This window comes from Drosophila hydei, unplaced genomic scaffold (genome assembly GCF_003285905.1).
Source record: "Drosophila hydei strain 15085-1641.00,03,60 unplaced genomic scaffold, DhydRS2 tig00000245-arrow-arrow-pilon, whole genome shotgun sequence".
Classification (NCBI taxonomy): Eukaryota; Metazoa; Arthropoda; class Insecta; order Diptera; family Drosophilidae; genus Drosophila; species Drosophila hydei.
The window spans coordinates 3,134-29,111 of NW_022045694.1; the positions used below are offsets into that span (position 1 = coordinate 3,134).

Consider the following 25,978-nt stretch of genomic DNA (forward strand, 5'->3'; position numbering starts at 1 on the left):
AGAGCCCCCTACCCCCTCCTCCGCCCATTCACATTAACAATTCACTGACCGCACCAAGTCAACGGCCTATTACGACTGCCAGCCATGGCGAATGGAAGGGAAAAGAAGTCTAGCCATGGCTTTTACTCTTTCCAGTCGCTTGCCTAAGTCTGTGTGTGTGTCTTGAGACAAATTGATTCTTGCTTTCGTTATTCTGTATTGATCTTTCTTCGATTCTCTGTGACTTTAGAAAGCAAACAAACATGTGGAGAAACAGCCAATTACGAACGACTTCCTACTGTTGATCCTCAAGAATGGCAGACCAAAACTTCACTTTAACATTTTCTAGTTATTATGAAATAGAGAAAGCCGAAGATTATTTACCCTCACTTATAAGATCATTTCTTTCTTACTTAACAACTCTAGAGCTGTAGATATTGAGTTCCCGAATACCAAGATTTTCAAACTCATTTCAATAATCTTCAAGAGAGTTTAATTTTTTCCAGTAATGAACACAATCTTATCATTTAGAAGCAGTCGTTGATGGAGGGCAGAGAACCATCGCAGAAGTGCAGGTTGGACCATGCTGACCACCCTGCTGGCTGAGGGATCTTCTGGGCGCAACGGACGGAGTTGGTGATGTCATCGTCAACATGGCGTTGCAGGAGAGGGCGCACTCGTTGTAGGAGAAGCGACCGTTGGCAGGCGGCACCAGTAGTAGTTGTTGATCTGGAAGATACCTAGTCGTTGGAGCCGTTGTAGTTCTCGGGGCAACAACGCCGGTGCGGTAGGAGCTCTCGTGCTCGGCAATGCAAGCCCAACGGGCCAGCTGGTCACGAGGAACGCCCAAGTCGGACATCTCGCGGGCCAAGAGCAACGGTCCAAGGTGCGACCGAAAGCGGGAGGCGGCCAAAGCCAAAGCCACCAAAACAATGAAAGCCTTCATGTTTGCAATTTACAATACAGAAACTGATGGAGAAAAGGCTAAAGGCTATCGCTTTTATAGTTCAAAATAATCTCTGCTAACTGCTATCTGAAGTGGGCGCTTGTTTCACTTACCGGCTAATCAATAGACTGCAAGAGACATCTTATCAAGAGACTTCACAAAGTAAACAGACAAACAAATTATAGAATAGATTCGATACTTATTATCTTACTGCTTAGCTGGCAGCAGATGCTAGGAAAAGTAAATATGATCGAACCATTTAACAGCAGCTTTAATTAGCCTGATTTCTGGCTGTTTCTGGCAGTTAAATGTTAACCATTACCTTGTTCGACACTTCGCTTAACAATTACCATGCTTTAAGTATAGGCCATTGATACTTAAAGCAGGCTTTCAGCGTTGTAAACAACAATTAGAGCTCAAAATAGAAGGTAGCTGCAGTGGCCAGCACTGGCAGTTTAGCTATTTAATGCCAAATATAGCTAGTTTTAGAGAATAAGAGTTAAGGGAAATTCAGTTTTAGATTTACCCTAAACCAGCTATAAATATTAATATATGGCTTTTAAATATCTTTCAGATCTTCCCTTTCTTTTCATAAGCTATGAGTTAAAAAGTAGTTATCTCCAACAGCGCCTATAGCTTAGCTGGCTTGGCTTTTTTTCAGTCATTTAACCATGCACTTTAGGCGACCTTTTTTGCGGCCAACCACTGTTGAGGTGTGAGAGCATGCTCCATGGCCTGAAACTCTTTCTAAAAACCAAAAAGAGAACTCAACAATTGTGTGTACTTATGGTTACATTTCATAACGGTCACAAGTTGAATCGTTAAAGCTACTGACTCGGCACAGACCCCAAGGCTGACACAGTCATGCACAGAGATGGATCAACGTGAACATTAACGCCAACTCAGATGCACATATGGCTTTCTCGCCAAATGGGAGGATGAGAGTAGATAGAGCGCGGGGTCTAAAGGCCTAACCGCAACTATGCAAAACCCGTCATTGTTGACGCTACGCGCTGTTATATTAACCCCATTCAAGCGCAGTGCATGGAGCATGCGTACACTGAGAGAAAACTTAAAGAAGTAAGACACAATTGCTCATAGGAAAAAAGTTACAGAAATATTCAGAATTGATTATGAAATCTGAGCTCATCTCAGGCACTGGCTTTAGTTTCTCTCAGTGTACATGCATAAAAAGTCATGTTGTGAGGCAGAGGCACCCGCTGTATTCCATTCAGGCTTTTTGCATCTTGCTAGCGGTATTCCTTATGGTCCCCCCTGGAGGCACTTGTTGATCGGTTGGCGACCACAGATTTCTACACATATTTCCACACGCATTTCTCAGAAAGCTGTTAACCTTACAGACTTTGGGTTAACAGCGAAAATAAATGACAAAAGGCTACTGTAAAAGCCATTTGACTTGGCCAAATGACTGACAAAATTGGCTTCAAGCCATGCCAAGCCAAGTCAAGATCTGTGACCCGCTTAGTTCTCCATGAATTATCGATTTTCTAGCCGGCGCTGACGTGTGAGTTCTTTGTTAAAGTCAACATAATCAACATATTCACTTTTACTTTTTCTATTCAAAGTCTGCTAACTAACTGCTAAGAGCTTGGCTTAGTATACGTATATGGGTCAGCTAACAGTTCTGCAATCGGAATGGAAGAATTTCTTAAAAAAAATCTCATCGCATATGCATGAGCTGGGCCTCTCGGCATCACGAACTGACCAATGACCAATGACCATGACCAATTATGCATCATTTAAACAAAAGTCGAGGCTAATTGTCCAATTATAGCAAAGAAAACTACTGTTATGTTAATAGAACAGCTTAAGAACAGTTCCCCAAAATTGGCTCTAAATAGGGCAACTAATAGCTGACTTAATGTGAAGCTTTGTCCAAACAATCTTAGTTCAAATTTCAATAGAAGTAGAATTAGAACTGAAACTTTAACTTAAAAGATTTTTAATTGTGAACTAGTTTACTTCCTACTCCTTTTCAAATACAAACAACTGAATATTTATGTTCTATTGGAGCATCAATAAGTTAGGGTGACCAAAGCCAATTATGAAGAGATTCAGCTAAAAGCTGACAGTGACCTGAGTGAGTAATGAAGGGATTGATATATTAAATACGGTAACGGTTGACTATATCGTATTGTAAATAAATAACTTTCAAGCTGTTGTCTTGCAAAAAAGACTAAACAACAACTAGAAATTGATTTAAATAGCTTCTTCGAATGAGTTTCTCGAGTTTCAAGTTTTTAAGGCTTATTAAAGTTGAAATGGACACTAATCTAATCCAATGTATGTCGTCCATAAATAAAGACCATAAAATTAGAAACTTTTGAGAAACAAAAAACAGACAAAAAAACAAACAAAAAATTTGCTGCGTGCCCATAAAAAAAAAATAATTTTTTTGTTTCTGCACATTTTCACTCATAGAAAGTAAAGTTGAACGAAGCTCGGCAAATGACAGCGCGGGTCAGACACGGATTATAAGCAGAGCCCAACCTATTCATTATGATATCAGACCGAGACAAGAAAGCAGACAAACTGACTTATCTCTAGCTAATCACTAAGCAGAACCCATCAAGAAAATAATTGAAATAAAAAACTGAAGCTTTTCTATCTATATTAGATCTATCTATATATCTATATATATATATATATATATATATATATATATATAATCATCCATCTAACCATCTGTTAGCTCTAAGCAGCATGCAAAACTCAATTAGAAATATCAATTAAATTTCACACTTCATTCAAGAATATCTCTAGACTTTACAAATATGAAATATCTGATTAGATAGCTCTAACCACTTCCTGCTATCAACACAATATTTTGTATATTGGACAGTGGCTCTTGAGTTAGTGATAATATTGGCCTATAAAAGGCCAAGACTTTTAGCTATTCCTCATCAGTTTCTGAAAATTGTAAACATGAAGGCCTTCATCGTTCTGCTTGCTCTGGCTTTTGCCGCTCCCGCTTTCGGTCGCACCATGGACCGTTGCTCCTTGGCCCGCGAGATGTCCAACTTGGGCGTTCCCCGTGACCAGCTGAACAAGTGGACCTGCATTGCCGAGCACGAGAGCTCCTACCGCACCGGCGTTGTTGGCCCCGAGAACTACAACGGCTCCAACGACTACGGTATCTTCCAGATCAACAACTACTACTGGTGCCAGCCTGCCAACGGTCGCTTCTCCTACAACGAGTGCGCCCTCTCCTGCAACGCCCTGTTGACCGATGACATCACCAACTCCGTCCGTTGCGCCCAGAAGATCCAGCGCCAGCAGGGCTGGTCCGCATGGTCCACCTGGAAGTACTGCAATGGTGCTCTGCCCTCCATCAACGATTGCTTCTAAACTAATCCCTGATTCGATTCTTGTTTTTTTACCAAAATAAAATTAAATGTTAAATTAAAATTGTAAATTATTGTGAACTTTCTTCTACTTCTGCTTCTGCTTCTGTCTTCGTTCGACAGAATATTTGTGGGTTTATCATATTGGAAATTTCAATATAATTAAAAATCAATTTATTTGACTCGTGAATCGTTAATTTTTGCTCATTTTTCCGGTCCCCTCGCGCCGTCTTATAGAAAGTAAACTTGAAGCCTTGGTAGGTGTTGGAGCAGAAATGGCGGCAGCTCAACACCAATTTATGGGCCAACCCAAAACATATTAATTATGATCGCCCGAGGCATTAATAAGTCCGAAAACCAGTTGAACAGGTGTTTATATTTGTAGCTTTTGTGGTTTTGTTTGTGGAGATAAGGCGACAACGCTTTTAATTCATAGTAAAATATTAAACAAATAATCCAAAGTTTTTTTTTCTTTTTTGCAGTAGCAGTTCCGCATATTCCGCTGATCAATGGACATATATATAGATATAGAGATATGCATATGTCGAAGGTAACCCCAATACTCCGTTGGCTATGACAATGTCGTATTCATTAGATGAAGCGCGACTAGCGTGAGCTTGATTGACAATCGCTCAGGGCTGGATCACGATCTACGTATAATTATAAGATGATTGCGAATTATAATCTCCATTGGCGCCTCTGGTCAAAGATTGGCTGATTCGTAAATTGTGGAGAAAGTGACTAAAAGAAACAGCAAGTGCAATTTCGGTGCCTGTCGCAATCAACTTTGTTGCCAATCAATGTCTAGAAGAAAATTGTTCAACTAGAAGTTGTCAATGAATCAACGATGCTCCAAAGAAATTGTATATATGATATGTATAGAATATAAGTATGGGCTATAGAAGCTACGTAAACGAAAGAAAACATCTCTTTAATTAATTTTCTATAGAAGCTATCGCCTTTATTAAACTGTGTATATAGTAGACAAACAAATTATAAAATTTAAGCAAATATATAGCAGTTTAACGAACGAGCTTCTGTACAATGTACAAGTCAAATAGCCTCGAAAGATAAGCCTATTCATGCATTTACCCTACTTTGATAGCTCACGAAGCCCTCAAGCTGTGCACATCTTACCAAATATAACTTAACTAGGTTTACTTAATGCAAATTGTTAGCTGAGTTTGTTGTCTATCTGTGTGTGTGGACAGCTGGCCTTTAAGCTCAATTAACTGGCGATGGCTGCTGTCGCTGATGCTGTTTTGAACACCTTAACCATTGCACCAGTTCCATTTAGCTCAATTAGTTTTGCGGCTAACAAGTTAGGGTCTGACACTGCTGGCAAATACCCTGTAATACTATTCCAACTTTTTCGATTAGGCTCAAATAATGTTAGCTTTCTGAATGAGGAATTACTCTATATAGTCTACTACATATCCATTTAGCTAGTCCAAAAATCACAGCTTCATCTTCATCTACCTTAAGGGGTATATAATGTATGTCTTATATGTGATTAGTTTAAATCCAAAAATGTACTTTCATATTGCTATTGTTTCCCGATATTCAACCCATATCCAATATGCCCATTCCGATAAGGTCTAGAGGGCATGCCAATCCCATTGCTTAAGCTGCATAAAGAGCAACTTAAAGCACATTGCGGTTACTCAATCAACAATTGCCTCATTTGTCAGGTGTCCAACAACTGTCTGAAGCCTATGATTGAGTTACAATTTCCTAACCGACTATGGAAAATACCCTAACTTTTAAAGAATTTACATCTAACCATAAAAGAAAATTTCTTTTTCTTTTGCGTTTTAGCCGAAAGTCATTGTGTTACTGCTAGGTTTGGGCCGTTTGATTGCGTGCGACGCCCAACTGTCCAGTTGGAGCGTGTCCAATGCATAAGCTATTTATTATTAACAATTGTTAAATCAGACCGGAACACTTTTCATCTAATCGTGTACTGCCCATAGTATAGACCTGTATGAGTTGTATGAGTAGTATGAATTGTGCCTGTTGCTGCCCACTGATATTTCTTTCATTGTTTGTCTTACACTTGGCTCCGTCTGTGTGGCAAGTGGCATTGTTAGCGACTATAACTGGGGCTACATAGCAGATCGCTGAGGAATGGCAGGGGGTGACTGAGAGGGGGTCTTGTGTGTGTGACTTGGCTTGAAGCGTGCCGTCGCCATTCAATTTTTCATCAAATGGAATTACACTTTTTGCCGCTTTCGAGTACGGTTAAATGTAATTTGTCTTATATACCCTGTGTAACTGCCGGACGGGGGCTACTTCGGGCTGATATATTTATAGAGTAGAAACAAGCATTTGTCAAAGGCAAACAAAATAGTTCAGTAAAGTATAGTGTATGCTAAAGTAACATGGCTGTTGATGATTATCCTATATATGAAAGGAAGAAGTACTGTCCGATATTCAAAGTGTAGGCTAAGATTAGAGAAAAGGGATTGGGAATGCAAAGGAAAGGTAAATTACAGGGTATATGACGAACATGCTTTGCTTTTCTTTCCTTTTTGGCATTTTAGTTCGACACACACGCAGCAATTTATATGGCAACAATATTTTTATAGCATCGACTGTCAGCCTAACGAGCTGCCGTTGTCTCTCGAGTGGTTCTATCAAACGAAACCAAAATAAAAGAGAAAAAACCGTTGGCTGCTCAATGCCAGGGCTGCCCACACGAAGCGAAGATCGAGAGGATTTGCTGTGAGTGAGCTGTGATGAGAAAGTCGGGCCCTATTAGCATATATGCATAAGATGTAGATTAGGCGGTGGGCGTATCAGCCAGGCAGAACCTCACAGCAGTTGGAGAACAATGCTGTGTCATGGGCAACTAAGCTGTATGCTGAGTTGACCAATGAGTGCAGGGGGCAAGAGGGAAGTTACGGGGTGTTGTTCTCTTACCTCGTTTAGCTTTATTCCGTTCACACTTCTAGGCCAAAAACGAAATCCAATTTGGAGCAAATGCGAGTAAAATGACACGAATCCAAATTGGGCCAATTCACAATGTACTCAAAATGTCTACACATACAGCCACAAACACACGCACGTACACATGCACACATGCAGATACACTTTTTATGTGTTTATTTTGTGATTGGAAAAGTTGGCTTTCGTGCACTTTGCAGCGTCATCGAAGAACAAGAAACATAAATTGAGAAGATTAGCACAAAGCGAACGCGCAAAACTTCTTATGCTACTTAGTTACGGTTGCAATTGTTGTTGTAGCTGTAGATGCTGCAATAGGCCATAAGAACAACAACAACACAGCACAGCACAGGCCAAGCCGGGGCCAGTTGTCAGAGTCGTACTCGTTTTACCGTTAGAATGCAATCAGCGCGCGCTCGAAATGCCGAAGGATAGAGAGAGAGAGTAGCGCGGGGTTGCGAACGTATGGAGACGGCACTTTTCTAACCAATATAAACTTGTTTCTCACGAGAACACACAACTGTCCATAAATACATATACATGTATCTCTGTATGTTTATGAGTAAATATATCTCGCGTAATAGTGTCTGCGACACGTAACAAGGCTGGAGTGAAGGTGGATGCATCCGTTGGCGTTGTCAAATTAACAACAGTCGCAGCCAATCAGAACCTTCGCCTAAACATTTAATTGTACTTGACGAATGCACTTTGTTAGACCTGAAGTCCGGCTAGCAAAGCCATCGTTCGTTTATTTTTAGCTAAGCTAAGCACAGTTATTCGTTATTCGACGCTCGCTCGTTCGTTGCGTCGCACACACACGTCCGTTTCGCTGTGAAGTCACGCACCGACTGAGGCAGCAGAGTAGAAGCCGAGCAACCGTAAACTGAGCTTCGATGCGCGTTGACAGTTACTTCGGCTCTCGGCTGGCTTAACTTTCTCAACTCGTTTCAAGTGCGCGAGAGTCGTTGTATAAGACTCTCTGTACGAGTATAAGAGTGGCTTAAAACATATGAATTTCAGCTTAAATTTTTTTCTCGATTTATTCAAATATCAATTGTGATCAGCTTAGAAGCAGTCGTTGATGGAGGGCAGAGAACCATCGCAGAAGTGCCAGGTGGACCAGGCGGACCAGCCCTGCTGGCTGAGGATCTTCTGGGCGCAACGGACGGAGTTGGTGATGTCATCGGTCAACAGGGCGTTGCAGGAGAGGGCGCACTCGTTGTAGGAGAAGCGACCGTTGGCAGGCTGGCACCAGTAGTAGTTGTTGATCTGGAAGATACCGTAGTCGTTGGAGCCGTTGTAGTTCTCGGGGCCAACAACGCCGGTGCGGTAGGAGCTCTCGTGCTCGGCAATGCAAGCCCAACGGGCCAGCTGGTCACGAGGAACGCCCAAGTCGGACATCTCGCGGGCCAAGGAGCAACGGTCCAAGGTGCGACCGAAAGCGGGAGCGGCCAAAGCCAAAGCAACCAAAACAATGAAAGCCTTCATGATTATACTTCAGTAAACTGATGTCGAAACATCACAACGCTTTCCCTTTTATAGGAGATGTATTATCTCTGGACTTGTTACCTAGAGCAGTTTGCGTATTGGGGAATTGATAATAGGAAAATTGAAGCACACTTTTGAGTTAATCTAACTTCAATCAACTAGACATTTCAAATTTCAAATTTCCTAAGCATACGCGATAATATAACTGCAGTGTCATAAGCACATGCTAGAACTTTGATTTTGATTGAGTGATTCTTACGGTAGACTCTATCAATTTGCAATATTGGACTGGGCACGCGAGGGTGCTCTTGAAAGTATGCAATACATCTTTGATTACCGTAGACTAAGAACGTTATGAATACTTTCATCTGCATTTTGTGTCCAGACAAGGCTCTTAGCTGCAGCACATAATACAGATACGCTTCTAGAAAACTCTAACTATTCTACTTAATATACAAATTGATATTCCAAATCTGAAACTTGAGAGATACGTAGAGCACAACGATTATATAATTTCAAGTGCACTCAATTTGGACTATTTAAATTTTGAGGGGGATTTACACTCTTCTTATCAACGGAAAGGCTTATCGAAAACCAATTGCCCATCGGTTCACTAATTCAGACAGAACCTCACCAAAACGTGCATGTCATTAATAAGAGGTATCTAAGACGCACTTCAGATAACGCTGAATAATTGCGGATAGCTGCAAGACTAAGATAACAATTCGGCTATAAAAGGGGAAGCATCTGAGGAGTTCGACATCAGTTTACTGAAGTATAATCATGAAGGCTTTCATTGTTTTGGTTGCTTTGGCTTTGGCCGCTCCCGCTTTCGGTCGCACCTTGGACCGTTGCTCCTTGGCCCGCGAGATGTCCGACTTGGGCGTTCCTCGTGACCAGCTGGCCCGTTGGGCTTGCATTGCCGAGCACGAGAGCTCCTACCGCACCGGCGTTGTTGGCCCCGAGAACTACAACGGCTCCAACGACTACGGTATCTTCCAGATCAACAACTACTACTGGTGCCAGCCTGCCAACGGTCGCTTCTCCTACAACGAGTGCGCCCTCTCCTGCAACGCCCTGTTGACCGATGACATCACCAACTCCGTCCGTTGCGCCCAGAAGATCCTCAGCCAGCAGGGCTGGTCCGCCTGGTCCACCTGGCACTTCTGCGATGGTGCTCTGCCCTCCATCAACGACTGCTTCTAAACTTGACGACCTTAAACTTGAATAAATGATTATAGAGTGAAATTTAATTGTGTTTGAAGCCAAACTGCTAAGCAGTTCAAATTGGCTGATACAAGCAGTTCAATTATTTATACATCCAGCCTGAAGGTATGCAACACTTCTTAAAAGCTGTTAGGTGACGCAAGCTGCATGCTATGGTACAGGCTGTACAGTCGGTAAATTCGAATATGATTTGTGATTAGCTTACCTGTAGCGCATAGATTTGCTGTTCTCGTAAATGGAGTCTAACGAATATTCATCTGCGTTTGAGCTGCCTGCATTGGTGCGCTTATCCAGTGCATCCTCATAGCAGTAGCTGCAGCTACAGCTCGAGTACTGCGAGCAGTAGGAAGACGCATCAATATCTGTCATGCCAATGGAGCATTCTTCATCTGCTCGACGTGGCCGCTGCTGCGGTTGCACAGCTGAGACTTTCTGTGTTGTCGAGCGACTGTTAAAGTAGAACTGTAGTGAGTGCTAGGTGGATTTTTGGTTATATGACTAATTACCTTGTGACCACGTTCCAGGTGCGATGTATTAGGTAAAGCAGAAAGAGCATGCGCGACGTCTCGCCGCCATGCGAAGCATTGCCAGAGCCTAGACAGCTGCTGGAGCCAAGATGCTCTTCATTGGCCTTCGCCTCATTCTGGACGTAACGTGCTGGCAAAGTCTTCGAGCGAAATTCATCCTGCAGGCAATATTCCCGCTTGTGCTGCTGATAGCGACGTCGCGTATTGAATTGAGAATTGCCCTCACAGCCAATCCCAGCTCCAGCCTCAGTTGGTGATCTATGTGCTCCGCTGCGATTGCCCATTACAAAGTTGTGGCTTCGTTGTCAAGCATTGCCTGATGTGACAGGAACATGGAGTACGATTAATCAACAAATAGAATGATCACTAAATGTTCTAGCTGTGTGTATGTGTGAGTGTGTGTCGACATAGTTCGTAACCAGTTGGCTAAGGTAAAAAAGCGCAAAAGTGAAGTGAACGACCAACTTCTGCGAATGGGCGTTTGGAATTGGGTCAGCAGCGCGTTCTCTCGAGCTCGCTTGAAGACGTCTATTGAGGTCAGCGGCGGAGCACAATGAGCTCGGCCTGCTGCATAGAAGGCAATCCTTGGCAAATGTTCTCAATTGAGAATTGCCACCGCCTGCTGCAGCCTCTTCTCGTAATTATGATCAACGATCTGATGGACCGAGAGGTTGCTTGGACCAGTTTTGGTAATAATCTCTTTGGACATGAACATGGACATGGACATAGACATGGCCAGCGTGATTAGATGCGTCAAGCGTTAAGCGTCACAGCGTACACGCAGCGAAAACCAGCAGCAGGTTCTATCGGCAGTCAGGTCGGGAGACGGCTTAGCTGCCAATTGCTGCGTTGAAAATGCTTTTAATTAGCTTTATTAGCCGTATGACTGTCATGTCCATCATATTTTGCTGAAGAGCGCGGCTTTTCGCGCAGTGTAGCGCGTGTAACAGAGATCTTTGAAGGCAATCTTTCAATCTAATGGGGCCACAGAAATACTAAATGCGTAACCAGCAGCAGCTGATATGTGGCTCGAAAGCGGGTCGAGCATTGGCTTGGGTCAACACCATGCAACATTCATCAACCCAACACCAGGCACAAATTTGTCCAAATTGCTGAGGGCATAGACTGCCTCAAAGCTTATCTGGGCCTGCGGCCAAGTGCTGACAACAGTTCAGGTCTCAACTATCTCTGTGGCGGCACTATCTCAGATGAGAGCTAGGCCTGAAGAGTGTGCGCAAACAGCTCTTATCACTTGTGTATGTTCAGAGTACAGTGGTAACTCAATGGGACGAACGTTTGCAATAGACTTTTGTGACTTACTCTATGGGAGATTTAACTGTCGCTACAGTGAAGCCTGCTTACCGCAGCAGTTCATTAATGAATGGGCCGCCTCGTCGGAGCATTCTCTTCTAACTGTACTCCATGGTGAAATGAACCAATTTGTATACTGCCAAAAATACATCTTTTGACCAATTCTTTATGGCTTTTCACACACAAAAGCCTTTCGAATATGTAAACTAGAATGCAGAAGTCGCGTCGAAGACAAATCTGAAACTGGTTTCCAGTTTTTACTGCCGTGCCAAGGCATACAGAAGGGGAAAGTTATTGGGCGCGTGGAAACTTTTCGTAGGGTAGGTTGAAAGACATCCATATGAACAAAGCATTCGAGTGGGCTTAAAAGCTGCATCAAAAAACAAACAGAATAGAAACCCGAGTAGGAGAGTGAGCAGCATACAAATGGCATGATTTGCCCAGTTTCGTTTTCTTTTAGTGCAATTTTCTGTTTCTAAATAAAAATATAAAACAGCTTTGGATTGGGCTCAAAGCGATCATTAAACGAATATCAAAGAAGCTTAAGTGTTTTCATATTGCTTAGCTACTTTGAGTGCCTCTGAAGCAGCAGCTGCCTGGAAAGCTGATTGCTCGACTGATTGGCATAAGTTAATTGAAGAGCTAATCAAGGCAACGGCAACTTGAAGTGCAAGGCGATAAAAGCTTCTGGAAAGTAGTTTCATGCCATTGCAAAGAAATTAGTTTGCGGAGCTTTTTCAACAGCTTATGAAACGAAAGCTCATGGAAACAGGCTGCTTGGTGAGCTACTGCTCGACGACATTGGATTAAAACTCTACTGAAGGTCAAGCTCTTAGAAAACATTGTCAAGTCAGAGACTAGACTAAAAGCATTATTTAATCTTGTAATCATACTGAAAATAATCAACTTCTACTCTGCCTGTTGGTAGCACAAGGCGAGTGAGTACTGTACCAACTCCCATGCCATTAAACGAAGAGCGAAAGCATGAACTCAAGGCGTGGCTACTGTGCGTTCAGTGTCCAGAAGACATTTAGGTGCTAATTAATATGTTTGCGGCAAGGCTACAAAATGCGGTTTATCTTATCATCGCACGAGTCACCCTGTACGAGCGGGCAATGTTAACTATAGGACAAGTCGCACCAAAGGCGAGTTGTGCGCAGTTGCGGCTACTCAGTCGCGTTTCCACGCAACATCGATCAAGTCGCGACTTTAACGAGCGCCAGCAAATAGAAAACATGAGCCAGAGTCAGCTGAACACGGCCCAGTTGGTCTTCGAGGAGAAGCCGCTGCATGTGCCCACACTCGAGGAACTGCAGCAGGGTAAGCATAAGAGTGAGGGAGAGCAGCAGCAGCAGCAGCAGTAACACGCTGCAGCAGAGTGAAACGCGCAGCAACAGCAAAGTAAATGACCTTCACAAACTGTGCCGAACTTTCCATAGCCGGTTTTTTCTGTTCTGTCGGGGCGTTCTCTTAGCGTGTTCTTATAGAGTATAGCCAGGGGCCTCAACGAATGGGCCACGAAGCGTGTGATGTGTGGCAGAAGCTCATTGAGTATAAACACTAGATCTTGATCTAAAAGTCAGGTAAATGCTGTCTGCTTCAGCCTTCAAGATATATATATATATACTATATATATGCTATACTAATTATATATAAAATTATACCCAAGCATCATCTGTTGAATGTTTTCAAATACCTTAATTAATTACACAATCTGAGACTAAATAAACAGATACAAATATCTCTTAGCTTGTCTAGATATACCAAGAGCAGATAATAGAGGTGACTTAGAAAAGATTGATTGGGCTATATAATAGTTAGTAGTAATCCTACTCATATAAGTATGTATTTAACTCAAACTTCAAGGTCAAAGCAGCAGAAATAGTAGAACATATATAGAATTTTGTGTAGTATTCAAAGGGATATTAGGAGGAATATGATTAGATCATATATAGAAGCTATATACCATATATACCATATATATCCATGTGAAGATCTTCTGCTTATATCAAAAGTCTCGAGCATATATCTGCTTAGGCTGAGCAGCTAAGGCAAGGGTATTTCAAGTTCTGCAATGCAAACACTTCTCTCTCTCTCTCTCTCCCTCTCACTCATTCTAAGCACAATAACAAACGTGAATGTCAGCTGGAGAGCTTTTTGTTTAGCTTTTCTGCGTTGTCTTGATTGAGGGCGAGATAAAGCTTTTGCCAGTGTCAACACAACTAACTGTGTCTCTCTCTCTCTCTCACTCTCGTAGTTATACAGGGTGCGCTGTGCAAGAACTTTGTCTGCGCCACGGTTAAGGTGGGCGCCTGCCCCGATTTGAGGGCCAAAGAGTACGGGTTGGTGGAGTCCGGCTTGGGCGGCAAAGCCACGCTGCTGGAGGTGGGCGGTCCGCCGTATCTGCTGCCGCTGGTGCAACGGGAGAAGCTATATAATATCAAGGAGATAACACGGCGCATACAGGGTGCTGGCAAAATATTTGCCATTGGCGCCGGCGCCGGACCCTATCCCATACGCAGCTCCAACTGCGAGGGCATCTACAATCTGTCGGTCAGCGCCGACGATGAGCTGACCAACGGCAGCTACACGGCCACGGTGCGCGGCGAGCAGGAGGAATGCGTGCTGGAGCGCATACCCAGCACGGAGCCGCGCTGCGCCCTGCTGCTGAATCTTTATCTGAGCCGTGGTGAGCCGGGCTCCGTGCTGAAGATCAGCGCCAAGCAGCGCAAGGGCGAGCTCAACTTCATTGAGTGCATACGCAAGGGTCTGGAGGATCATTATGGAGACCAGGTCGTCGGCTTGGGCGGCATATTTGTGATTAAGAAAGGCGCCGTCCACCAGCACGTGATGCGTGACTTCAGCACGACGCCCATTCACACCGACGAGGAGGTCAACCAGTGGCTCAAGTTCTACGATATGCCCGCCCAGCTAAACGCCTTGGGCACTCTGGTCACCAAGGAGCACGATCTCGATCTACGCCTGCAGCACTTCCACTCCTTCTCCTTCAGCAACTGGGGCGGTCACTATCACTACGACACCACGCCCGACATCGTTGAGTACGAGGCGTACCTCAATGTCGCCGAGCGTGTGGTCCGCGTCGACAAGCCACTGGACACTCACAAAGTGGGCAGGGACTAGCCCAGATGCCCCTAAGCTCAAGTCATTGCTACTACGATAAATAAAAGACGTGAAAAACTTTTTTCTTTTTTCGCACGATTCTTGTGAAGACAATCGATAAGTTATCGATAATTGATAATTACAGAATATTTCTAGGGGCAAAGTAAGAAGGTAACTGCATAAGATATATGATATAGATACTATGATAAAGTCTAAACTGACTGATGACATTAAGGGCATTCCTTTTGCCATATGGATCGTAGTTTCAAGCTTGACTTGCTCAAATATTGTTTGGTATTCTTGGGATACTTGCAGATTATAATTGGAGTGACATAGCCTTGCATAGCCATACTTTGCACATTAAATATAATTAAGGGTATTCCCTTAGCTCTGCTAACGTGCAGATGACAAGAGTGAAAATAATTTCTATTTATGCTAAATTTCTAATTTTTTTGCCTAACCATTAACGTTATTTTGGGCCATAGTGTGCTGGGCTCCATTAGTGGGTAGGGGGCTGGCTGGTTGGGATTGGGGCTTTATGTTGGCTGACAAATTGAGAGCTGAACTTTCTACGCATGAGCGGCAAATCAATCAAAAGATGATCCATGGCCGACGAGCTCCACTTCTAGCTGAGCACATGCTCTGGGTTCTGGTTTTATGACTCCGTTGGCCGCGCTAATGAGAATCTGCCAGAGTTATGGCGAGCGAGTGGCTGGCTAAGCAGGCCGTAAACAATGCAGCAGCAAGCATGCACCAAGCATCCTCTCCACTCCACTCCACTCCACACCACTCTAGTTGACTCCACTCCACTCCACTCCATAACACTCCTCATGCATTTCTTTTGTTTCTGTTTTTTTGTGTTATTTCTTTTTTGCATCGCTGGCCATTAATTATTTAATAGCTGCGATGCAAAGAGTCGAGTGCGAATCGTGCGGACCACAAGCTATTAAGTTGTTTGGGCAAATTTCTCATATCTAAACTGGATTTGCGCGCTATCTGCAGCATTACGATCAAAGGCAATTAGTATCGAATGCCAGCGACAGTTGCGATCGCATATATAAGTTGATGTACTTAGATATATGGACACATACATGTTATATATACAATTGATATTGATGATACCTTTTTAAGTGGAATTTGTTTCGACTCTACTTTTTTTTATAGCTTGACTTCGTTAGGGGTATGCTTGATGTGTATATGTTATCGATATGCTTTGTGCTATGACTGCTTGAGCCCAAGTCTCCAATTATGTTTTCTGTTTAGCTTAAGATAGTTGACTTGTCAATTTGATATCTATATAAATATTTATGTCTTTAATTCGGTCTCATTCCCAGTTATGCCCACGAGTTGAGTTGTTCCTTGGCTCGCCTGCATGGATCTCTGCGAGCTTTTCCAGAGAGCAGATAAAGACGGCCAAACAAGTTGACAACAAATGAGAATTGTTCCCAGCATTGGCACGAGTGCATCATGTCTGATTGGGAACTACTTTCAAGCGCACAAAGTAGGCATTCAGAAATAATTAAATAATAATAATAAATAATCGAGACAACACAAAACTCCGCTCTTTTATATGACAACAATATAAGACAACTTCTTTATACATTTTGGCCATTTTTCTAATTTACTGATCAGCATTCATATATAAAAATATTTAAAAATATATTTTTAAATATATAAATGTCTTATTTTATTTTTTAATTCATTACATTTAACCAATATTTTCGCATTCTTAACTGCTTTTTAGAAAAATCTCGCTCTGCATATTGCAGCTAATTTTTGCCTCTAAATAAAGTTGAAGTTTTTGCTTTATAAATGTTACACACACACACATATATATATATATATATATATATATATATATATATATATATATATAATTTAAGAAACTTACCCAAAATTGCATATGTTTCAGTCAGAATATATATCAGATATGGTCAGAGATATAGCAATATAGTTGTAGTAGATATTTTCTTTCAGCTTTCAGCTCGCTTTTGATTTTATTTATGTTTTAGTTGAACAACTTAACGGTTAGATTTCTAATATTTGCATTAAGATATTCGATTATTAAAATTTATTTGTGGGCCAACAACGACAACAATAGCGAGAACGACAACGGCATCCACAGACACAGCCACATCCACATCTTCATCGACAGCAATAAGCCGGCTCCAAAGCCCCACAACAATGGGTTGAAAACTACGTTTATCGAACTGGGCTTGAACCAATTTAATCTGAGATTTGGGTTTCTGCTCTCTGCCTCTTCCTCTGCTCACAAAAGTTATTAATCTGAGACGATGAAGAAATGCAAATGCGATTTCGCTGCCGCACCGAAAAGAAAATTTTGTTGTTGTTGCTGTTGACTTAGTTGTTGTTGCTTCTGTTTTTCTAGACGCTTGCACACTTATTCACAATAGTTAAACACACACAATTAGCACTTTTTATTAGCTCAACTCGGCTCTGATTGACTGCCTGCCCGTGGGACGCGCCCAGCTTGCAACTTGTTGTTGCTGTCGTGCTTTATGTTGCTGCTGTTCTTGTTGTTGCTTTAGTTGAGGTCGCGTTCACGTCTGTTCGACCGAAACTCACATTGCAGACTGAATGAAGTTGGCCAACTCGATAAACTGAATGAGTAGCTGCTGCTGTTGCTGCCGCTGCTGCTGCCACTTGTTTTTGCTATACTCTGTTCGCAGAGCAAAGTAGGGCATATGCGTGAGCCTAGTCTTCTCTGGCTGTTTGCTGGCGAGAATTTGTTAAAAGTATCTCAAGAATTCTAATTAAGCCAATTATCTAGTTAAGCCAAGTTATCTATAGATAACTTGTTCATAATATAGATTAAATATATCAACATTTGCCCAAGCTCTTTTGATATGTTTGCTATCTATAGTTGGACTTCCCTTAAGATTAAACTTAAAAAAAAACTCAACACTTTTTCTGTATTTACAGTTTGACAGTCTCCTGTACTTGGCGCACAGTTACAGAGTCACAAGCCCAAAGCTCAAATATCGTGGCAATTTATTTAGCATGAATGGACCCTTTCCAGGAAAGCAGTGCACAGTGCATAGTGATGAATGCCCTACCAGTTTCTTGAGAATTCAAATTTACAGTGTATTCTACAGGCAGTCAATGCGACTCCAGCTTACTCAGTTATTGTTCAGGTGCAAAAAAACAGAGTATAGTGTCTTAGGTTTAGTAAGTTTCTCTCAATTGCAAATAAAATCCTCTTGCTCTTTACAGAGTATTCTGCAGTCAAGGCGTTAAATTCTTCAGCTCTTCTTACACAGTTCTTGTCTAAGTTTCTTAGGTATGCAAATAGACTCTCTTTACTCTAAAGCAGAGTATTGTGCAGTCAAGTGGAACAGTTGCGTTGTCTGCTGCTGCTGCTTCTGCTGCTTGCTTTGCTTTGTTGCTGGTTTAGTTGTGGGCAGGTTGTTGCTGCCGCTGCTGCTGCTACTGCTGCTGGTTGTCTGTTGTTGCTGTCGCCTGTTGTTGCTTTTGATTGAAATTGTCGCTTAATCTCAATTTGGACACATTTGCTGAGAGCTAGATGAATTTTACCATGACTAAACGGCGTCGAGTGCCTCAAACAATGCGGGCCAGCTGCAAAAATTTTAAGTTTCCAATTCCTCAACCAGTTCCCAATCTATTAACTTATGCAGTCAATGCCAATGTCAGCCAATAACAACAACAACAAATACAACCACAACAGCTAGTAGAGTCCTGCCCGCCAATGGCAACATAAACTAGATCCCACCTAAAATCGAAACACTAAACCATGTAGGAGAAACGCGTTGTCGACAACGAGACAGGGACAGGCTCTCTGCCCATATTTTAATTGAAATTGCATAATGAGACGGGTCTTTATAGATGCCGTACGGGTGCCTCTCGTATCGGAATACTCGTTTTAGCGTGGAAAACATCGTGTAAGTCAAATTACTTTTAAATTAATTCAAATTGCCTTCAGCAAGAAGTTTTGTCCAGCCTGCAGGTACTCTAATTATTCCCTGCTCTTGCAATGCACAAAGAGTATATTGGCTTCTTCTTAAGGAATGGACAAATGGCAATTGGAAGTCGAGTCACAAGTTATTATTAGGTAAGATAATAGTACAACCTTTTGCCATATTGTATGAATCGAAAAAAGAGATAGATTTCGTAGATCGAACGTTATTTGATCCAGTTTTTGTCATTCGAAGTTCACATACGTCTATTCCTATGAATTCGAAAAGGTATACTTTTAGAAGATCCGACTTCAGTTCGACAACGTTGCTGCAACCTGATGATGTGTTATGCCAATCGAAAGCAGAGAAACTGACAAGTTACACAATAGATCCAGCTGCATTTGAATGAATTACAATCCTCTTTAGCTACGAAATTATAGGATTGCATCAATTGAACAGGATTAAGATATTGATTTTGCTATATACATACATAGATCATCTGTATTAGGTATTGCCGCTAAAGCTGGACTAAGACAGCGTTTCATTTGCTCAAAACGTTTTTAATTTTACATTTGTTCATGATTAAAATAGTAACACGAGCTAGTTGCTGGCTAATTAATTAGTAATTGAAAGTCTCATCGCAGATGTGATTCTTTGGAAAGGCATTGGATGCCAATAAGGAAAGAGATGGGTAAGATAAGCTGTTACTTGTTGCGCGACGATCATAAAAATAATTTAAGCAACCCATTTAACATATAGATTTTATGCTGAATAATCGCAACGGAGAAAGAAATGCATTTATGTCTTGTCAGGCAGACGCGACTCTCTCGGTAGATGGTAGTTCCGGCTATTCCCGTTGTGGTCGTAACCGTATTTCGCATCTATGTTTCATCTATTGGTAGCGGGACAATTTGGGCAGTGGGGCAAAGGCGGATGTTGCAATAATTCGTGAATCGGTTATTTGCGAGCTAAAAACAGAGAGGAGAGTCAAGGGAGACATATAAGCATTAATTTTATTATGTTCTACATACCGCCAGAAGAGCGAGCTGCCGCGCTTCAGCTCTCTGCGACCCTGCAAATCATTCCAACAGTCCACCCAGTTTCTATAGCTTGGCATTATTGGCGGTTGGCCGGCCATAAGGCGGGATCCGCTGATTGCGGAGCATGTGGACACCACTTGCAGTGGGTAGAGCAGACTAGAGTACACGAACTGAATGAAGCCCGCATTGTACTGCCTGGCCATCTTGTCCTTGATGAAGTATTTGTTCACAACGAAAACAGTGGAGCTGGATAGCACTAGACAGGCTACATCGCACAGCAGCTTGGGGATCAGGCCAGAAAAGAAGCCCAATAATCCTTCGGTCTTCCAGATTTCGGCAATCGAGCCCAATATAGAGTTATAGAGACTCTCGCGACCTACGAACTGTGCCATCATACGCAACGAAATCACATGGAAAGGATGTGCTACAACAATCCCGCTGACCGTCAATACAATGTCGCGTTTCAGATTGTACTTGAATTGCACATAGCTGGCAGGCAAGAAAAAGTAGATAATTCGACGAAATGTTAAAGGGGAAATTATACTCACTTCTCCTCTTCAGTCAGCTCCGACTCGTCCTTGTCCTGCTGATGAGCAAGTCCCAGCTTCTCTGCTACACGCTCACTCACAACCATGCTCAAGACCGACCCAGCTAATTTTGGGGCCAGTCCACGATAGCAGCCGTAAAAGCCATCCACCGTCCTGATATGACCAGCTGTATGTTTTTGTGATATAAGCAAAAGATCGAAGTGCGATTTTAAATGCCGGCCGGTAGTAAGTGTTATGCGGTTGACTTACCGTACTGAAATATGTTTGGCAAGGCCATAATGGGTCGGCCAATCATTGATTTGCCCGGTTTCGCGGCTATGGGCTCATATCCAATCTGAATGAGCGTCTTTGAGTATTCAAATGGATGGAGTGCAGCGCTAACACCAAGACGCAAGCCGAACCGTACCCAGCTATTGACCTCAGTCTCTTCATTTCGGGTGTAGTCAGCGAAGTTAGCCATTGTCGACCTGATCCTGATGGAATATTGACAATAATTAGTCTGTGCGAGTATGAAAATGTTAACCGGTCGGCCGAATTGTTTGCACGTCTGCCTTTTTTTCGCTCTAATTCAGGTTACAAAACTGACAAGGCGTAAATATCGATATGATGATTACGAGTACTACGATGTATGTCAATTTTCTACAATCGACTAGTCGATTTTGATTTTGAAAATATTTCAACCTGTGTCTATCACACTATCACACACTATGATAGCAGCTGAATCAGCCATGAAACGATTAATCGATAGCAAAGCATATGTTTTCCGCCTTTTCGATTGTTACAATGCATAGGTATTTACTCAACATTTCGTACATTGGCACGAGATTTCGGTAAGAACTTTGTAAAGATGAAACAAAATGTATATAATACTCAAATAAACATACAGTGGTATTCAAAAGACTATAAACAAGTTGGAGGAATCGCGCCTGGACACAAATTCAGTTCAAGGTTGCTTGGAATTGGCATTGCGCGTTTTTCGTCCCATAAACGAAATCCAAACCGTTCTCTCCAGTCGGTAGGCATATAAATTGAATTATATTCCATAGGGATTTGTAAAAAATCTATTTTCAGCACAGATGCTGGCGTACATGCCCTGCACTCGACTGTCCACGTCGATTTGGAACGCAATGATGGCAAATGTTACGATACAACTATATTGACGGGCGTGCTCAATCGCACCCTGGACAAACAGGGCCTGCCCATACGGGTGTTGAGCACTCAGCGGGTGGCAGACACCTTCCATTGTCGCTATCACGCTATTGGACGCACCTATTTGTATCGAATAGCGGTATCCAAGCAAAAAACAACTCTGCTTCCAGATGCGAAGAGCAGCAGCTTAAGGAACAAAGCCTACGAAGCGTTTTTGCCCGTTGAGGAGTGGGACAGATGTTACTTTCTGCAGTAAGTCATTGCTTATTCAAGTGAAGTCTCGTTGAGCTCCCACTCTTTCCAGAAATAACAATTTTGATATTGAACGTGTAATTGCGGCTTCTCGCTTGTTCATTGGAGTCCATGACTATCGCACCTTTATGAGCGTCAGTCGACAGAAGAGTCCCAGTCGAGATCATCCCATGTTCACAGTGCGCAAAATTGATGAAATCAATATACGTCCTGGCCGAAGCCTTGCACTGGGCCAAAACGCAACGTTGGCAACAGAAAACTACGACTATTGGGACATAGAGATCAAGGCCAAGTCATTTCTATACAAACAAGTGCGACGCATTGTGGGCACGTTGTTGGCGTTGGCAGAGAGTCGCATCGACGAACGCTGCATTTACCAAATGCTAACAATTCCATGCAAGCACAGCTGGGATCATCGCATACAAATTGCACCTGCGTGTGGTCTTTACCTGTGCCGTGTTCACTACAGAGATACGGCCTTCGAGCTTCCAGAGGAAACTAGTGCTTAAGATGATTCTACTCTATGAGCTGCAAAAGCGTTTGGCCAACCTAAGGCCCACTACCACGATTGTAACTACAGCCACCGGCACCCGTTATATTGAACGGCGCAGATCCTCCACCGGCGAAAATCTTCCGGAACAGCTGGAAGCCCGCCAATATGGCTTCATCGTCGATTCAAAGCCTGATGCAGTTCCTGCGTGCATCTTAAGTGAATTCCTCTACTTAGGCTCTCAGGACGCCGTCAGCTCAGAGAACGTTTTGAAGTATAAGTTAACGCACATCCTAAGCGTAGGTATTGAAACTCCCAATGTCGAGTTACCGCCTAGTGTTAAGTGCAAGTATTTGCCCTGCCTCGATGTGCCCGAGACAAATATCCTGCAATACGTGTTACCCGTCGCCATTGAGTTTATAGAAGAGGCGCAGGCAGCGAAGGGTTGTGTCCTTGTCCATTGCAATGCAGGTGTATCACGCTCTGCATCAGTGGTCATTGGTTATCTTATGAAGCAGCGTGACATGCATTTTGAGGATGCCTACAATCTGGTCAAATCGTGGCGTCCTTGTATACAGCCAAACGCCGGATTTATACAGCAGCTGAAGAAATTTCATAAAGCATAAATATCAACTAACAATAGCCAGTATAAAAATCTTTGTGTTATTAATAAAGTGTTTATTTGCGGTTTAAACCTATAATGGATTAGGAGCTAATTGGACGACTCCCTTAAGATACAGTTGAGATGCACTTAATTTGAATTTGACTTTAAACTCGCGTAAACTCAAATTGGCAAAAAAAGTTATCGAGCACTTATCGACTAAATATTTATTTTATTGCAGCCCTGTCTCAGCTGGACAACAGCGGCTATAAAAACAAAAAGAATGGGTAAATTAAAAGCTGCACTTGTATTGTTAGCAATTTTTAGCCACCAAGCCAACGCCGACTGCGGCTGCAACAAGTTGGAGAGAGATGCTACTGTTGCCGAAACAGTTGTCGAAGAGCCGGCTCAACAGGTGTGCCAGCAACAGGCGCGCAATAAAAACAAACACTATCGAGATTACTACCCCGAGGAAACTGAGGAGGAAATGGAGGGAATGTCTTTGATACCAGGTGGAAGTCACCATGTAGGCACAAATGAGCCCCATTTTAAAGCTGATCAGGAATCACCAGAGCGTCTGGTTAAGCTAAACGATTTCTTTTTGGACAAATACGAAGTGTCTAATGCAAATTTTGCTGAATTCGTCGAAGCCACAAACTATACAACCGAAGCAGAACGATTTGGCGATAGCTTTATATTCAAGACATTGCTAAGGCCAGAGCAGCAAGCAGAGCTGGAAGATTACCGTGTAGCCAATGCGGTCTGGTGGTACAAGGTCAGCGGAGTTAACTGGCGTCATCCCAATGGCATAGACAGCAATTTAGATGGTAGGGTTTTCATGGGAAGGAAACACTATTTGATTGATTTGCTTTCTAGGTCTGGAACAACATCCGGTTGTGCATGTTAGCTGGCGCGATGCAGTTGCTTATTGCGATTGGGCAGGCAAGCGCTTGCCCAGCGAAGCGGAGTGGGAGGTTGCCTGTCGTGGCGGCAAGCAGCGGAAGCTGTTTCCCTGGGGCAACAAACTAATGCCCAAGGACAAGCACTGGCTGAACATATGGCAAGGCGAATTTCCTGATGGCAATACCCAGGAGGATGGATATCAATTCACTTGTCCTGTTGATCGATTCCGTCAAAACAATTACGATCTCTATAACATTGTGGGCAATGTCTGGGAATGGACCTCGGATTTGTGGCAGGCCGGTGACACCGGTCAAAGTCCCAATCGGGTGAAGAAGGGCGGCTCATACCTGTGTCATAAGTCCTATTGCTACCGCTACCGATGCGCTGCACGCTCCCAAAACACCGAGGATAGTTCGGCTGGAAATTTGGGATTTCGTTGCGCCAAGAACGCGTAAGGCGCGAATCTCAATTATAAACACATTCCTCAATAACTCCTATAAGTAACTTGACAAGTCTTGCGAAAAATATAATATATTTTATTCGGTTAAAATAGTAACTTAATTCACAAGAATATATTGTCGCTCTTTAAGCTGGTCCATCCATTGATTGATGATATATATGGCATATTTCTTAAATATTAGTCAATGACAATGAAATTAATTATAAGTATATGATTGTATAATGCACATTTGGCAGCAGTTGCTCCAAGTATTCTGTATATGTACAAATTCGGGAAGTTCAATATTTATTATCCACTGCTTTAATGGAACGTTGGATTGTTGTCCGCCGAATTATTCATAAACTTATCATAGGAAGGCGTTTGTCTACGCTTCTTGCGACTAATAATCATTCGGGAGCGTCGTCTCTTCTCTAAAACGGCCTCGTTCTTGCGTGGCGGTGGAATTGGCTGATATGGCAAAGGGACGTTATTTCGCCGGCTATAAAGATAAACAAAGTCCATTCAATATATATGCGTAATGTACGTAAATAACTACGAGTTTATGCCTACCTTATTCGGCAAATTTCGCAACTGCCGGTGTCAGGATTGCTGTGCTTCTCCCAAAAGACATCGCGTACTAGGGTGCCGCACCAGGCCTTGGAATGCAGATGTATGAAGAACTTTCTGGTACTGTACTTGGAATCTTGTGCGCACGTCTGGGCATGTCGTAGCCAACCATTTTTCTTAATGCGTACCATGCCGCAGCGATAGCAATGTGACCAATGTTGTATATCTGATATGGTTACCCACTGTGGCTTAATTTTTGGCTTGATATCCACATCGAATGACTCTTCCATTTCCTGCTGCACGGGTTCATCGTCATCAATAAGACTAATAGTCACATTATCCGAATAACTGTTGTTGCTCTCTTCCATGTGCTCATACGATTCTTGCTGCAAATCATTAGGCCTTGGTTTCGATTGCGAGGGCGCTTCACTTGTTGTTTGAGCGTCCTCAACAATGGTCATGGCACGCAGCGGCAACAATGGCGTACTATTTGGAAACGGTGGCCAGGGCTCCGTGTACACAAACACATGCAGCGAGCCGCCAATGCAGGGACCATGCTCCTCTGTTGGCTGCAGTTCACGCCACATATTGCAATGTATGCATTTCATAACCGGCGGTTGTGCACAACAAAAACAGTGATAATCACGAGAACCGGAGCCGGCCAAGCAAATTGTTGAAGTCGGGCTTTGAGTATCGGGCAGTCCACATTTGCAACAGATGCACTGCATTATGATCCAGCACCAAAGAGAATAATAGCGATATATAGCAGCAATAAATGGTTAAAATAAGCGCGTTCCAGTTGTCAGAGCTTATTGCGCACTCAATGAATGACAAAAGAGAAAGAAGAAGCCGTTTTGGTTTGTGATTTGTATTTGTTAGTCAAGCTTAAATTGTGACTTTGTAGTGATGTAGCTTCCAAATTATATATTATTTATCTTTATCTGAATTTCCCAGCAGTATCTTAGTCAGCAATGAAATATCGGTGAAGTACACACAGTTTGAACTATCGATATTTGCACTTATATGGCACAGTGAAAGAAGCACCAATTGCTTGGCGCAAAATAGAATATTTCAAAATTGAAATAATATTTAAATTTCTTTTAGTTCATTTATAATATATTATATTTTTACAGTTTTATTAGTGC

The 25,978-nt window shown here is 42.6% G+C and overlaps 9 protein-coding genes and 2 pseudogenes across 10 annotated transcripts; 6 read left to right on the forward strand and 5 right to left on the reverse strand.

The window, feature by feature from the left end:
- Nucleotides 1–506: 506 nt before the first annotated feature.
- On the reverse strand, nt 507–937 carry LOC115483000 (annotated as a pseudogene).
- Nucleotides 938–3,834: 2,897 nt separating this feature from the next.
- On the forward strand, nt 3,835–4,361 carry LOC115482998 (lysozyme A/C-like). The gene has a single exon (XM_030223654.1). It carries the CDS (start codon nt 3,872–3,874, stop codon nt 4,292–4,294), a length of 423 nt encoding a protein of 140 aa, XP_030079514.1. The 5' UTR covers nt 3,835–3,871; the 3' UTR covers nt 4,295–4,361.
- A 3,889-nt stretch (nt 4,362–8,250) lies between these two features.
- LOC111596893 (lysozyme D) lies at nt 8,251–8,743 on the reverse strand. Its single transcript, XM_023311342.2, has one exon. The coding sequence runs from the start codon at nt 8,722–8,724 to the stop codon at nt 8,302–8,304; it is 423 nt and encodes a 140-aa protein (XP_023167110.1). The 5' UTR covers nt 8,725–8,743; the 3' UTR covers nt 8,251–8,301.
- A 736-nt stretch (nt 8,744–9,479) lies between these two features.
- On the forward strand, nt 9,480–9,977 carry LOC115482999 (lysozyme D). The gene has a single exon (XM_030223655.1). It carries the CDS (start codon nt 9,508–9,510, stop codon nt 9,928–9,930), a length of 423 nt encoding a protein of 140 aa, XP_030079515.1. The 5' UTR covers nt 9,480–9,507; the 3' UTR covers nt 9,931–9,977.
- Nucleotides 9,978–10,152: 175 nt separating this feature from the next.
- On the reverse strand, nt 10,153–11,881 carry LOC111596900 (annotated as a pseudogene).
- Nucleotides 11,882–12,696: 815 nt separating this feature from the next.
- On the forward strand, nt 12,697–14,991 carry LOC111596888 (ester hydrolase C11orf54 homolog). Its single transcript, XM_023311338.2, has 2 exons — nt 12,697–13,109; nt 14,047–14,991. Exons 1-2 carry the CDS (start codon nt 12,836–12,838, stop codon nt 14,928–14,930), a joined length of 1,158 nt encoding a protein of 385 aa, XP_023167106.2. The 5' UTR covers nt 12,697–12,835; the 3' UTR covers nt 14,931–14,991.
- Nucleotides 14,992–19,336: 4,345 nt separating this feature from the next.
- LOC111596898 (mitochondrial carrier homolog 2) lies at nt 19,337–21,057 on the reverse strand. The gene is made up of 4 exons (XM_023311348.2): nt 20,682–21,057; nt 20,433–20,598; nt 19,876–20,373; nt 19,337–19,812 (listed from the first exon to the last, which is right to left on the reverse strand). Exons 1-4 carry the CDS (start codon nt 20,890–20,892, stop codon nt 19,737–19,739), a joined length of 951 nt encoding a protein of 316 aa, XP_023167116.1. The 5' UTR covers nt 20,893–21,057; the 3' UTR covers nt 19,337–19,736.
- A 66-nt stretch (nt 21,058–21,123) lies between these two features.
- LOC111596897 (tRNA pseudouridine synthase-like 1) lies at nt 21,124–22,351 on the forward strand. 2 transcript variants are annotated; one of them, XM_023311347.2, is made up of 4 exons: nt 21,124–21,262; nt 21,319–21,447; nt 21,504–21,833; nt 21,886–22,351. In XM_023311347.2, exons 1-4 carry the CDS (start codon nt 21,189–21,191, stop codon nt 22,340–22,342), a joined length of 990 nt encoding a protein of 329 aa, XP_023167115.2. In that variant the 5' UTR covers nt 21,124–21,188; the 3' UTR covers nt 22,343–22,351. The 2 variants fall into 2 exon arrangements, 1 of the variants encoding a protein (XP_023167115.2); XR_002751273.2 differs by lacking the exon at nt 21,886–22,351 and having other exon boundaries at nt 21,148–21,262; nt 21,509–21,584.
- LOC111596899 (dual specificity protein phosphatase 19) lies at nt 22,339–22,964 on the forward strand. Its single transcript, XM_023311349.2, has one exon. It carries the CDS (start codon nt 22,344–22,346, stop codon nt 22,947–22,949), a length of 606 nt encoding a protein of 201 aa, XP_023167117.1. The 5' UTR covers nt 22,339–22,343; the 3' UTR covers nt 22,950–22,964.
- A 208-nt stretch (nt 22,965–23,172) lies between these two features.
- Nucleotides 23,173–24,341, forward strand: LOC115482997 (formylglycine-generating enzyme-like). The gene is made up of 2 exons (XM_030223653.1): nt 23,173–23,751; nt 23,801–24,341. Exons 1-2 carry the CDS (start codon nt 23,208–23,210, stop codon nt 24,280–24,282), a joined length of 1,026 nt encoding a protein of 341 aa, XP_030079513.1. The 5' UTR covers nt 23,173–23,207; the 3' UTR covers nt 24,283–24,341.
- A 53-nt stretch (nt 24,342–24,394) lies between these two features.
- Nucleotides 24,395–25,820, reverse strand: LOC111596886. The gene is made up of 2 exons (XM_023311336.2): nt 24,837–25,820; nt 24,395–24,765 (listed from the first exon to the last, which is right to left on the reverse strand). Exons 1-2 carry the CDS (start codon nt 25,559–25,561, stop codon nt 24,588–24,590), a joined length of 903 nt encoding a protein of 300 aa, XP_023167104.1. The 5' UTR covers nt 25,562–25,820; the 3' UTR covers nt 24,395–24,587.
- Nucleotides 25,821–25,978: the final 158 nt, after the last annotated feature.

What these genes read in the sequence shown, in the direction of transcription:
- LOC111596886 (XM_023311336.2), bottom strand. Translation starts at nt 25,561, where the DNA reads ATGCAGTGCATCTGTTGCAAATGTGGACTGCCCGATACTCAAAGCCCG. An exon ending in TGCGAAATTTGCCGAATAAG is followed by an intron (nt 24,766 to 24,836) that starts GTAGGCATAAAC and finishes TTATCTTTATAG; the next exon opens with CCGGCGAAATAACGTCCCTT.
- LOC111596897 (XM_023311347.2), top strand. Translation starts at nt 21,189, where the DNA reads ATGTTTTCCGCCTTTTCGATTGTTACAATGCATAGGTATTTACTCAAC. An exon ending in TACATTGGCACGAGATTTCG is followed by an intron (nt 21,263 to 21,318) that starts GTAAGAACTTTG and finishes ATAAACATACAG; the next exon opens with TGGTATTCAAAAGACTATAA. An exon ending in CAAACCGTTCTCTCCAGTCG is followed by an intron (nt 21,448 to 21,503) that starts GTAGGCATATAA and finishes ATCTATTTTCAG; the next exon opens with CACAGATGCTGGCGTACATG.
- LOC115482999 (XM_030223655.1), top strand. Translation starts at nt 9,508, where the DNA reads ATGAAGGCTTTCATTGTTTTGGTTGCTTTGGCTTTGGCCGCTCCCGCT.
- LOC111596893 (XM_023311342.2), bottom strand. Translation starts at nt 8,724, where the DNA reads ATGAAGGCTTTCATTGTTTTGGTTGCTTTGGCTTTGGCCGCTCCCGCT.
- LOC115482998 (XM_030223654.1), top strand. Translation starts at nt 3,872, where the DNA reads ATGAAGGCCTTCATCGTTCTGCTTGCTCTGGCTTTTGCCGCTCCCGCT.
- LOC111596898 (XM_023311348.2), bottom strand. Translation starts at nt 20,892, where the DNA reads ATGGCTAACTTCGCTGACTACACCCGAAATGAAGAGACTGAGGTCAAT. An exon ending in GCCAAACATATTTCAGTACG is followed by an intron (nt 20,599 to 20,681) that starts GTAAGTCAACCG and finishes AAAAACATACAG; the next exon opens with CTGGTCATATCAGGACGGTG. An exon ending in GGCAGCTCGCTCTTCTGGCG is followed by an intron (nt 19,813 to 19,875) that starts GTATGTAGAACA and finishes CTCTGTTTTTAG; the next exon opens with CTCGCAAATAACCGATTCAC.
- LOC111596888 (XM_023311338.2), top strand. Translation starts at nt 12,836, where the DNA reads ATGTTTGCGGCAAGGCTACAAAATGCGGTTTATCTTATCATCGCACGA. An exon ending in ACTCGAGGAACTGCAGCAGG is followed by an intron (nt 13,110 to 14,046) that starts GTAAGCATAAGA and finishes TCACTCTCGTAG; the next exon opens with TTATACAGGGTGCGCTGTGC.
- LOC115482997 (XM_030223653.1), top strand. Translation starts at nt 23,208, where the DNA reads ATGGGTAAATTAAAAGCTGCACTTGTATTGTTAGCAATTTTTAGCCAC. An exon ending in CATAGACAGCAATTTAGATG is followed by an intron (nt 23,752 to 23,800) that starts GTAGGGTTTTCA and finishes TTTGCTTTCTAG; the next exon opens with GTCTGGAACAACATCCGGTT.
- LOC111596899 (XM_023311349.2), top strand. Translation starts at nt 22,344, where the DNA reads ATGATTCTACTCTATGAGCTGCAAAAGCGTTTGGCCAACCTAAGGCCC.